At 33.5% G+C, this 13,840-nt stretch overlaps 1 protein-coding gene across 13 annotated transcripts in view; it reads left to right on the top strand.

Annotated features, from left to right (window-relative positions):
- The window catches only part of LOC117174109, an 829,515-nt gene that overhangs the window by 398,293 nt on the left and 417,382 nt on the right, over positions 1-13,840 (top strand). Inside the window, exon 10 of one of the 13 annotated variants that reach the window (XM_033362874.1) lies at positions 7,873-7,998. The exons of the other annotated variants lie outside the window; for them this stretch is intronic. Coding sequence (XP_033218765.1) covers positions 7,873-7,983 — 111 coding nt within the window. The 3' untranslated portion in view covers positions 7,984-7,998. Of the gene's footprint in view, positions 1-7,872; positions 7,999-13,840 lie in introns of those variants that run through there. 13 annotated transcript variants of the gene reach the window in all.

Consider the following 13,840-nt stretch of genomic DNA (forward strand, 5'->3'; position numbering starts at 1 on the left):
TCATCTATTATCGAGTACAAACGCATTCCCGCTTTCCGTTTTTGTAGTCATTTTCATGTGACTTAAAGTTGCTTCCTGCCCACCGTGAGCAGCTAGGCCATCGCGTATGGTCAATTGCTTCATTTTTGCGCGGCAATCATGCGCATGAAAATTTAAAGGTCACCTGACGACCATGCAGTAGTGTTATCCTTCAAAAGAAGAAATTTTTTACCCTGTAGTATTCATGTGTCAAGTACGTGCATCTGCTGAGGATTTAATTAAACCATCTTATTCTGTAAGTACCTTTATTAAATAAGTAATAGTAATAATAATATTGTACATAACTAATGTGACTTTGAGAGATTTAAGTCTAATATTTTCGAGGTCAATGTAAGTTTGCACTAGATTATCATCATTTTAGTCATCACTGGTAATTCCAGCATTAATTTATTTAGCTCAAACTTGAATTGTATTTATTAATTTAAAAGAAAATCTTTATTTTTCAGTTCTAACATCCCTCCACCCTTGAGAACCATGATATTCGTGTAGAGACACTGGCAGGGCCAGGGTCATTACAAAATATATTTAGAGGTAATTAATAATCCGGGACAGAAATTCATCTTTTTGCCTTTGAAATTCAACATTTTGGTTAAAAAAACAAATATGTAATAGAAAATCAATTTTTTTTGTAGAATATTTGTTCTTTTTTTATTAAAAATAATTTTCTTCAATAAAAAATTAATTTTTTAAAAACAAAATTTACCTTTCTTATTCCTGATTAAAAGATGCTGTTTTAATTTTAGAAGCTCAGCTGCTTGATTCAAGTCTTTTTGTCTTTGAAATTTATGAACTTGATTGAAAAGTCAACTATACGATAAAAAATTCAACGTTTTGTGCAAGATTATTTTTTTTATTAAAAATATTTTTTTAATTTTAAGGATGTAACACATTTTCTGGGATTTTAGTATACCTAATAGTCCTTGAATAAAAATGGGCCTGACAGTACTTTCCGTAAAGTAGGTTGCAAATTTGTTTCGGGGGTGGGGGCGGCTAAAAACTTAAAACTAGTAATACACTCCAACTTTTTGGGTAAAAGTTATTTTTTTTTGTATTGAAGAGGCTACTATTATATTCTTAGTTCAGAATAAATTTCGATTGATCAAAAATTATATTATTTCGTTGAAAACGCAACTGCTTTACTAAAATTTCATTTTTTAGATGAAGGTTGATTTCTTTAGATGAAAATCCAACCATTTTTATGCAAATTCGTTTCATGGCAGGTTGAAATTAAATCTTTCATAATTACACTTAAACTATTTTTTTTTTGTCAAAAAATTTATCTAGTTCAGGTTATTTAGCCTTTATTATTTATTTACCTTGTTATTTACCTTGATCTTTTGGGGTTGATCATTATTTTTAACTGAAAATGTAACTATTCAAATTTTCCTTAAAACATTATTTTTTAATTGAAATTCAAATATGCAAATATTCAAATATTCAAATATGATTTTTTAGTTGAAATTTCAAAGTTTTTATTTTAAATTCAAATCTTACATTAAAATAAGCTTTTAAGGTAAAAATTCTACTGCTTTGGAGAATATTCGTCGATTTGCCTAGAAACTTAAAATATTTTAAAGAAAATTAAACTTTGCTAATAATCTGTTTTTATTATGAAAATTTGGTTTATCGGAAAATGTAACTATACCATGTTTGATTAAAACTTTATCATTATACTGAATAGGTTGGAAAATCGTATTTTTTGATAGAATATAAATTTTCTTGGTCGAAAATTCAACTTTTTCGTAGAACACCTTTGTTTCAAAATAAATCTTTTAAGCTGACAATTAGGCTATTGAATTTTTGGCACAAAATTTATATTTTTACATTCTCATAATTTGATTGAGGAAGCATTAGAATTTCCCGAAATTTTACACCGCTGTTTTCCAACGGATCACCACGTTTCGAGACCCCCTAAATCCGAAAATCAAGTTAGATCATTTCCGGGACCCCCCCCCCTTCAAAACAGGTCGGGCTACCACCTGATCTGCCCCCCCCCAAGGTTGGCGCCCCTGATTAAGAATCACATCGTGATAGGATGCATACTTTTTATTTTATTCGTGAAAAATCACATTGAAAATAAAAATAAAATAAGATTGAGGGAAAACGATGAAAGCTACGAAAAAAAGGATTTAAAAAAATTCAAAATATCAAGACGCATACAAATATTGCCATCTAAAAGAGATCTTTTTGATGAAGTTTTATTCAAGCATTACAAATTCAAAGAATAAATATCCGAGCGCGAAGCGCGAGGTGTAATTATGTCCGAGCGTGAAGCGCGAGAAAACCTACTATCGAGTGCGGAGCGCGATATTCAACCGTCGTGTTTCATTTTAAATTAACTTTTCTGGTGAAAATTCTGCTGTTCGTCGAAAATTAACCCTTTTCCCTGGCGGACCGAAGGAACCGATTGGAGCCTCTACAAAGTACCCGTAAAGACCCCATTGGGTCCCTATTTGGTTCCTCTTTAAAAAACTCGAAAAAACAGCAAAATCAACTTTTAAATTGTTAAAATTCGGATTCTACGTTAAAACTCCCTTTATAAGGTCATGGAATAATCGCAATAATTTTTTTTTTGCAACGGTAAAAAGTTTAAAAAGATATTTCAACCATTTTAAAGTTGATTTTGCTGTTTTTCAAAGTTTTTTAAAAAGGAACCGAATGGGGACCCAATTGCGTCTTTACGGGTACTATGTAGAGGCTCCATTCGTTTCCTTTGGTCCGGCAGGTTGGCTTGAAAACTAACATTTTTAGTTGAACAATAATTTTTTGTTTGTTGTAAATGGAACTTTTTGTAGATAATTTCTCTTTTTGGCTTAAAAATTAAATAATTATGCAACAATGTAACTATTTCATGTTGGGACTTCTGTTTCCGGCATGAAAGTGTAAAGTAGTGGGAATTGTTGATGCTGAGTTTTTCCGATATTGTCGTGAAATTTGAGGTGAGTAGTTTGTGGAAGTGTGTAGAAGGGTGTGGATGTGAGAGGTTACTTGAGGGATTGTCAGATTGAATAGGGGAGGTAGATATTTTGGAGGATTGACACAGATTCGTGTGGAAGTTTATTTGGAGATTTGTGACAGGGTGAGAGGATTGTGTTCATCGGGTCGGTAGTAGCAGGGTTGGGTAGCGACAGGGTAGATAGAGGCAGGGAAGCATAGAAGGCGGGAGAGTTTGGATTTGATTCATGGCTAGCAGTGAAGAGAAGGAAGATATCGGGGCGAGTGTTAAATATCAAAAAGTGTTTAGATCGCCGCCGGAAAAGCAGAGTTTAGTAGGGAAGAGTGATAATAGTAAGGGGGATGACGGAAGCGGAGATGAAAGTAAAGTTACGATGAAAGAGGAAAGACTAAAGAAAATTCGCGAAGTGATGATAGAGGTAATGGGGACTTATGAAGAAAAGCAGGAGAAAGGGGGAGAGGAATTAAAAAAGGAAATTAGGCGGGCAATGGCTGAAGTTAAGAAGGAAATAAAAAAATGAGAAGAAATCAGGGAAAAGTTAGAAAAGAGGATTCAGTCATTAGAACAAAAGCTAGAAAAGCAGGAAGAAGATAATAATAAAAAGGTAGAGGAGATGCAAGGTAGGATGAAGAAACTTGAAAGCTCGAACCGCGATTCTGGTGAGTGCAAAGGTAGAGATAGAAGAAATGCGAAATGCAGGAAGGGAAAAGCGAAGAGGGGAGATAATGGTACTGGTGAAATTAAAGAAATGGGAACATAAGAGGGAGGTGATGACACAGAAGAGGTTACTATATGGAAGTCCAGAGAGAATAGAGGATGATTTCACATGGGTAGAACGGAAGATGCAATGTAAATTGAGGTAAATAGCGGAAGATGAAAGAAAAAAGGAAAAGAGATCATGGGTTAAGTATGGGCAATACAGATAGACGGAATGTGACATTAGTGGGGCAAAAAAGCAATAGCAATATGAATAAAAGGGGAGCAAATGTAAAAAGTGTAGGAAAAAGGGATAGGGCAAGGGAAGGTAAAGAACACTTTAGAGAAGAGGTACGAAATATCAAAATGGGAGAGGAAAATGTGGACGAGGAGATCGAAAAAATGATAGGGGAAATAAAAATAAGATTAGAGTGCAGAAAAAAAAATAAAGTTAGTAAAGGGGGAATAGAATTGGGTGAGATGAGGACTGTAAAGAGAAAAAAAGCAGGTCAGACAGGAATTAAGAAAGTAGAGAAAAGAAAAAAGTAGTGGTGAAAAATATAGGAAAAAAAAGAAAGAGTATACTGAGTTATCAAAAGAAAGAGGAAGAGAATAAAAGGTTTGAGGAAGAGGCGGAGAAGGGTAGGACGGAAGGAGAGGTATGGAGGGTAGTAAATAGAGAAGGAAAAAGAAGAAGAGTAAGACAACATATCGAAATGGTAGAATGTAAGCAATATTTTTTGGATTTGCTAGGAGAAGTAGAGAGAAAAGTTATAAAGGGAGTAAAATATGGTAGAGAAAGAGACGAGGAAGAGGAAATATCAAGGGAAGAAACAGTAAAGGTTTTAGGAATGATTAAGGATGGAAACGGACCTGGTATAGATGAGATCCCAAATGAAGTATGGAAATATGAAGGGGAGGAACTAGAGGAATGGGCATGGATAATGCGTAATAGAGTATGGAGAGGAGAGGGGTGGCCAGAGTTATGGAAAGAAGGAATAGTTAAACCAATGGCAAAGAAAGGAAAAGGAGAGTATGTTAAAGATTATAGGGGGTGACCTTGATGCCAACACTGTATAAAGTATATGTAACTATTTTGTCGGGGAGATTAAAGATAGAAGTTGAAGAAAAAAAGATCGAGTCACCGAATCAGACAGCGTTTAGAAAAGGAATGGGGTTGATGGACAGCATCTATGTTCTCAACTATCTAGTAAATAAGAGAATTAAAAGGGAAAAGGGGGCAATGATAGTAATGTTCGTGGACTTTAAGTGGCGTTTGTCTCATTATACCTAGGTGAAATAGAAAAAGTTATGGTAAAAAAAGGGGATAAGAGAGGGACTAACAAAGAGAGTTTCAGAAATTTGTAGAGAGACAAAAAGCAGGGTAAAGATAAGAGATTAAGTAGAAGATAGTTTGTGGTTAGCAAGAGCTGTAAGAAAAGGATATCCTCTGAGCCCACTTTTATTTAATTTATTAATATCAGACTTGGAAGAAGAAATTAGGAGAACAGGTTGGGGAGGAGTTAGGATAGGGAAGGAAAAGATGTATACACTGGCATATGCAGACGACATAGTGTTGATGGCAGAGGATGAAGAAGGCATGGCGGGATTAATTACAGGATTAGAGAAATACGTAGATGGGAAAAAGCTGAATGTAAATGTAGAAAAGACAAAGATAATGAGGTTTAGAAAATGAGAGGGAAGAAAGAAAGAATGGACAGGGAGATGGAAGGGATTAAAGTTAGAAGAAGTAAAAGAGTATAAATATTTGGGATGGATTAGGAGAAGAATGGATGAAGGAGTTGCAGGGTGCTAGAGGAGCGAATGAGAGAGAATGAAAGAATGCATGTGAAAAAAAGGCAAACGGAGGTATAAAAAAGTAAAAGAAAAAGGAAACGGAAGTGGTTTAGATTAGAAGCGTAAATATTGTAAGCAATGGTAAGGTAAAAGTTAAGTAGATTAAGGTGCGTTTGCGTTCTCATGCTCACTCTCGCTCCTTCTCTCGCTTGCACTCTCGCTTTCGTTCAATCGCTCACTCGTTTGTTGATAAGTCCTAAATTGTGCTATCGCAGGAAATAGAGATAAGGAACTAGATATGTTTCGGGTAATTTTCAAGTAGATAAAGTTGAATTTTTTGCATCGAAACAAAACAAGATTCAATAGAGTTTTAACAGGTAAAGTTTACTCTGAGATCACTGTAAAGATTACATTTTGCTTCTTTCTGTGAATCTCCTTTCTTTAAAATTTAACTTTTTGGTTAAAAGTTCAACTATTTGGTTGAAAATTGATATATTTGGTTAAAAATTCGTCTTTAGGAGTAGAAAATTATTCTTTTTTATTTGAGAATCTTGTTTCAAATTGATAATTTTTATTGAAAATGATATTTTTTGTTGAAGACTCATCTTTTCTTATTTAAAAATGGACTGTTTCTCAAATATTTGACTTTCTTCCACCAAAAAATTTACTTTGATTTAAATAAAAAAATGTTTATGTATTTCAGTTTCAGTATTTAAGTATTGAGCGTTTAGTATTGCTTTTTATATTAACGTTGAAAAAAGGATTTAAAGGTTTGTAATCAAAATTAAATTAATGAAATTAAATCAACTATGATTAGAATGCGTTGGCATTTAACTGAGTTTCTGGTACCTCGTAATTGAAAGCTCTGATTGTTCATTGGCGTGTTTTTCTGTTAGGTAAAGTGCAGACCAGTAACTTGTCATATAAGTCGTATTATAATAAGTTATATATGATAAATAAACTATATATAAGCTCTATATAATAAGTTATAAATGATAAAAAAACTATGAATTTAGAACTACAGTCTTCAGCGAATTTAATCCATTCATAACTAGTTCATAATTTATTTTATTGCAATTATATTTCCAATTTATGTAATTTTGTTGAATTCTATGTTGAATATCGCATACTCTATATCTGAATTCGTATATGAAAGTATACTAATTATATAGTACTCGATAATGGGTTACCTCGTACTTCGCGCTCGGATATTTATTCGTTGCATTTGAGGTACACATTTTTACTATGACACTCGCGCTGCGCGCTTGATTTCCGACAGACATTAGTAAACAGGTTTCGTTGAATCTTTTTTTTCGTAACTTTCATCTTTTTTCCACACATTTTTAATCATTTAATACTATAAATATATTAATATTTAATACTCTAAATATCAGTACATAGAATTTTCAAATTAAAAAAGTGGTCTAAACAATTTTCGAAGTGCGCTCACTTTTTAATTTTTTTTTTCAAAAAAATGGCTCATTATGACAGTTTAATAGTTGTAGGTTTACTATAATCGTTAATGCCGACCTAATCTTCTAAAATAATTAAGCTAGAGCAAAATGCAAGTAATCTGAATATCCACTAATGTTAATAAAGGATCTCTAACATGCACCAGGTCCTTTAGTATTGTAACAATGAGAGTTCTGGGGATAATCACCTAATAAAACAGTGATCGGCCATTTACCGGCAGTCGGTAATTGTACTACCGGTAAGATAGGGCTCTGGCATGCAATATCGACTGCGGCACTAGAATGGGCACTGTTTTACCGAACGATTACGCTATAAGTTTTTTGTGTAAATGGTGCTCGTGGAATTGGGGATTTCCCTGTATACTAGAATCTTTTAGAAATCACTAGGATCTTTAGTAGGTAAACTTTCTGGAACCTCCTAATTGATCGGGAAACTAATGAAAATGATCAAAACTTTTAGAAAACATTGAAATTATAATTTACCTATCAATTTTATTGAAAATGGAATTATTTTTAAAAGTCTCAAAGAATTAAAATCATTAATCATTATTTTGATTAATTTTCTCGAATGTTCAACACATCATCGAAGGTCTGATGTATTGAAGTGAGGATGTCGACGTCAATATTTTTCTAGAAAGATCTAGTAGCATTTTTTCATGGAAACCCTTATACGTTTCTCGATGTTCGACGCAGAAACAATAAATATGAATGTGCGCGGTTCAGCGGCTCAGTTCGAAAAATTGAAATAAGTTTAAAGGGTTACTAGATTAAGCGGTATGGCAGCTGACGGCTCACATCTAAAATCCAACACTATAAGTGAAACGGAATTGACACACATTCACATTTATCTGCCACATCCTCCACTTCAGGACATGGTTAATCCAATTCAGGTAATTATTTTTATTATTCCAGTACACTGAAGATTATTGGGCTCTATATCTAAGCTGGATGTTCAATCACGCCTATTTTACTGAACGGTTTTCGAACGAAATGTCTATTTTTAATATTCATTTAATAAAATGAAAGAGTATGTAATATCATAATATTGAAATATATTATTAATTATAATATATGCAATATTAATGTTTCGTGTTACTATGGAGATCAAATGTGAGCCAAAAGAAAAGGTACCAGACTCAACACCGACAATGTTGGTATCGACAATGTCAACCACACCGGTGACGTTAACGAAGAGACATCGAATGATATAATGACGATGACGTCCACGATTGCTTCCCATGCATCTGTCACCGAAGCCAATAAAATCAGAGGAAGCATCACTTGTGAGAATGGATTCAGGTCATTATTTGAAGATACTTCATGTAACTCAAAAAACATGCTTACCACCAACAGGACGATTGAACATCAACTCTCATCAAAATCTCTTCCAGCTTGCGACGTCTAACGTAAGTGATAAACAATGTAATTGCCTTCAAGCTAAAGCTTCATCCAACATTCTAATAATTGATATGAGCAATTTCGAATCACACAGAATTTTAGAGGAGGCTCTCGATCTGTCTGACATTTTTGATAGCGATTTTGATAACGATTTCGCTACAGATTTTTCTGAAAAGGATTTTGAAAGTGAAAAAGAAAAAAAATAGTTAAGAGTGAAGATAAAAAAAAATCTCAACAAGAAAAAAGTTGATCCATACAAGACTGTCAAATCGATTAGGCTCCAGAGGCGATCATTCGGTCCTGGTAAACCGAAGAAATATTTTATTGACAAAATGTAGTCTTTGCTCATGGATATACGTATACAACAAAATGATTATCAGAAGTGCTTCGTTAATTGGAAAAAGCGTTGGCACAAGTGCATTATATCTGAGGGGGATTACTTTGAAGGTGACAATATAAATATTGAGGAATAAATTAATGTTTTTGAGAAAACCATAAAGTCACCTTATTTCTTGAACACACCTCGTATAAAGTGTATTATTAATTGAAATTCTGAATGCTCAAGTAATAAATAAATGAAATTGTAAATTGTTGGTAGTCATTTATTATAATTTTGACAACATTTAATTTTTAGTTAAAATAGTTTCTCCCATTTGTTTAAGAATATATATTTCATTCATTTTGTACCATTCAAAATTTCAAACAGTGTTCTGTATTTTTATATGACAAAATGTTTCATTTAATGCTTTTTTCCATACTGTAATTTGATTTAGAAAATCATGTATTCAACACGTTGATTTAAAAATATTGAACTGTTTTTATACTTTTGGGTCTATTAAACTCTAAATGCTCCAATAATGAATAAATCAACCTTACTGCGAATTGTTACATTTAAGAAAAAGTTTAAGGTGTAGTTAAAATAATGTTTTCTGATTCAATGAAGAATACGAAATTTAGTTCTTATAGGAGCATTTAAAATTTTAAACAGTTTATATGCACTGTGAAAAAAGGTTGTGGAATTTTAGTACGCTAAACGTATGTAAAAAGTGGACTCACGCGCAGCGGCGTGAAATTAGTATAGAAATGTCTAGAATTGTACAAAAGTGTAAAATTCTCAACTGAACTAAAATTTAATATGTGACGTTAAATAAAACAACGGAAAGCGGAAAATTTCTCCAAAATATCAACGTAACCTCAAATACTTGAATCATTAAGATCATATTAAGAATATATTTATAACCAAGCAAGCTTAAATGGCATAGAATTTATAATTTAAAATCAGTCACTCGCATTTATGTTTTCGCCGAAAGTGAGCTATAAAGTTTGCAAACTAAAATGTACGTTCGCTCATAACACGCGAACAAACGATTATAATTTTACCAGTCTGGGGAATTTTACTATGTACAGCGCGAGTCCTTTTTACACACTCTGAACGTAGTGACTTTCACGTGTAATTTTAATGCATCTAAAGTGACATTTTATATGTGTAAATCTACACTTTGAAGTGCAATTTTAATACGTATTTTTTACAGTGTGCCCAATTCTGCAATAGACAAAAAAATGTTTCATTTAAGGCTATGACTTCAGAATATGAAAAAATATGTTTTATATTTTGGTGTTTTAATTATAATTTTTGAATACGTGCTCCATCTTTCTGCATAGACTTTTTGATACTAAAGGTGAAAGTATCGACAACAGTAATTTGGTGATTTTGAATTCTCTTTTGTTAAAGCTCCTTCGGCTTAAACGAACACATTCTCATCACGTATATTGTGCTTCGCACTCGAGTTTATCCTTAAAATTTTATATCATTCCCATAAATGTATATTATTATAATTCGCAACTTCACGGAGAAAAATGGATGGTCAAAGTTATATGGCCAAAATTTACAGAGCCAGCAAGTATGTCTGCATGGTCGAACGGTCCTTTCATATTTTTTTCGACATGATTAAAAAGACTCTTATTTCATCGCCAGTCTGACTTTTATAAGAGCATTACACTCACTATCAGGGATAACTAAGGTATCCTTTTCGGAATGGTCAATACGCACATATTGTTTTCACTCATTTCAACCATCCAAGAAGGAGCAGATAAGCCATTGCGTATGGTCCATTGCTTGATTTTTGCGCGTCATCATACGCGTGAAAGTTTAAAGGGTATCGCTAATAGGCTCCAATTAGGATAACGAAATCGTAGACCGCATAGTGATATCTGTTAAAAAAAGAAGGTTTCTACCAACTATTTCAGTGTAAAGTGAAGTGTATTTATTGAGGATTCATTGGAAATGTCTTATTCTATAAGTACCTGTTTTAAATAAGTGGAGATGCCAAATTTATGCTTTTCAAAACCTAAACTTATGCCCAAAAAAAAACACCTAAATATGCTCTCATTATGCGCTTAAAAATCTGTGTTATGCTCTTAATATACCCTCTTTTCCAATAAAAATTTCACGAAAAATACTTTTTTTTTTACGAATTTAGAAAAAAATGCTCAACCATGTGTGAAATAAAGAAGGATAGTTAATGTGTGTGTGGGAGGGGACAAAAGACAGATATAAAAATTTACTTAAAATAGAAATAAACAAGCTTTAATATGTTAAATTGAGGATAGCATAGGATAGGAACACGCAATAAAATGGTTTTTGTAGGAACACAAATTAAATAGTCTTCGCAGGAACGCAAAATAAAATATTTCTCGTAGAAACAAAAAATAAAATTGCTTTTAGTAGGAACACAAAATAAAATAGTCTTCGTAGGAACACAAAATAAAATATTTCTCGTAGGAACACAAAATAAACTAGTTTTCGTACGAACACAAAATAAAATAATTTTTTATTTAAAAAATAAATCTGCAGTGTAATTCTGTACTCTGTAAACTAGTAAAACTACTATAGATCAGCCATTGCCCATTGAGCAATCTCGGTTAGATTGACTAGCAATATCACCATCATTAATCATTCTATCATTCACATTGATTCTACCTAAACTCTTACCTTCGCCACCATCAACAGGAACATCAAAATCATTGCACAAGTAGAGGCAAACCATAACTTCAGCATTACCCTCCAAAAGTCTGCAGCGCCTAGGGCTAACAATGTCATTGTAGTCCGAGAAGGCTCTCTCAACATCTGTGTTTGATGTTGTCATGTAAATACTTTTGAGACATTCCCCAGAAGACTCAGGATGATTAGCCCTTATACTTAAAATCATATCCTCAACAAGACAAAAGTCGCTATTCCTTTTAATACTTTTATTCAAGGCATTAGGGACGTTATCAATTAGCAGTAAATATAGTACAATAAAATTGGAGAAGCAGATAAGATTGATTAAGATTTAAGAGATAACATTTTCGATGGTGAAAACAAAGCTTCACAAGACTTGAACAATGATTTTGCAGGATCGTTATCTAGATGATCTTGAAGAACTTTCTGGCATTGATCAGCAACAGATTTAAATCTTTCCATCACATTATTACATTTAGACCTACTAAAAATTCCTTCCAGTGCCTTTTTTGTATGAACAGAGACAATTTCTTTGACATCAGTGGCCTTTCGCAACACCTCAAATTGTTTAACTAATTTCTCTACCATAGGGTACAACCTGTGGGCAGTGGGGTATTTTGAGCCCTCAAGTAGGAGCATAACGTCGTCTACAGGGCCACAGTAATCTTTTACAAATTTAGCCTCAGCTGTTAAAATTTGTATATCCTGCTCATTAAGGCTTTCGAAATATTGAACAGTATCTACATCATCACTTAGGGTTTTGGCAAACTCAGTCACATCTTCTACATAATCACTAAGATACACTGCAGAATTTTTCCAAGATCCCCACCTAGACATAATTGGTAATGGAAACAGTGTAGCAGCTTTTGTCAGTAAAGTGGTATTTATCCCCAAGAAATTTCTTATAATTATTTCTCCGCTTTCTAGTATTTTTGAAGAGCTTTTTGCATTTTCTCACACATTCATTAAGTCTAGTCAATTTCTTACTGTAAACTTTCGCCACCTTATCCAATTTGTGATCCCAGCACTGGATATGGATTAAATTAGGGTTAGTGTGTACCTTCAAAAGTCGCACACACTTGTTCATGTACGCTGCACTGTCAGTTGATACTGCAACGACCCTCTCATACGGAACATCAAACTTATTAAGAGCCTAAACAAAAATTAAAAATATTAATGGAATAAGAATGAGCAGCTTGAACTATTAATCGTGACTTTATTATTTGATGTTGACTTACATTAATAATGGATTTTTATGTAGTTTCACCACAACAAGTAGTCAGGACTTCCACAGATGCAATCACAAGAATAGGACTAGTATTAGTCACTGTTGGAAGAATTTTAAAAGCTATAATGAACACTGCTTCCCCTTTTCTATTTGTAGTCTCATCACACATTACCACAATATCTTTTCCTTTCAACATAACCTTAATGTCATGATCATATTCTTCTTTGATTTCAGGCAAATACTTACTATATTCTGCAGCTAATAGGTACTCACAATGTCACCTCCACCTACGAAGAAAAATAAAGATAAACAATATAAAATGCTGTCGCACTCTTGGGCAATAATTATAATAAAGTTTTATTTTGTGAGTTTTGCACTGTAACAGTTTACAAGCAAGTGCCGTACGGTTTTAGAAACAATATAGTTTGACGACTCACCTTTTACATTTTCAACCAACCATTTCCGAAAATCAGGATTCGATAATTTATGAAGCGGGATGTTTGCTTTCAGACACGCCTTCACTAAGGACCAGTTCAGTTCATCTTTATGGTTCTTTAGTTGAATGGCCGCATTGATAGACGTTGTGATACTCTGCTGTTTTTGTTTTTGATTGACGGATTCTTTTACCCTCCGCTTCTCTTTGTGGGAAGACGATTTGAAGTGGTTTTCAACAACACTTTTCTTTTGCCAGTTAACCACACAGTTACAGAATGAACACATCGCGATTTGACTTTTCTTGTCTGACACATACAAACCTGCATTCTTGAATAGTCCAACACGATCTTAAATCGTGCAGGTTTTATTCCTCCCCATTTTGAGTCCTGCCGATGCTCCCCTCTCACCACAAAATTTAAAAAATAGTGACTAGCACTGATGAATTTCGTCTGTCACATCCATAGACCATCTGACATCAGTGATCCCAGATCTGAAACGAGACGTGGTCCAATACTATGACACGTCTATGTCCGTTTGAATATAGTAGGAGTCGATATAAAAGCCTGGGTTGCGCGCACAACCCATTTCTCCTCTTCTCAGTTTGAAAACTCGAAGGTGCACGATTTCCGGTCGGAACACTTCGGCGGTTCTATTTATATCTCTATCTGCTTTGAAATAAAATGAAGTGATTGGGATTTTAATATTTCCAGATTTCGATACTGGGTTGGCGATTCTCATGATTTGAATACTTCGCGCGCCTCTTTAATGCGTGTATTTTGAGGTTACGTTACTTCAAGTCTAAAATGTAAATTATATAA

Source organism: Belonocnema kinseyi, chromosome 6, assembly GCF_010883055.1.
Source record: "Belonocnema kinseyi isolate 2016_QV_RU_SX_M_011 chromosome 6, B_treatae_v1, whole genome shotgun sequence".
Classification (NCBI taxonomy): domain Eukaryota; kingdom Metazoa; phylum Arthropoda; class Insecta; order Hymenoptera; family Cynipidae; genus Belonocnema; species Belonocnema kinseyi.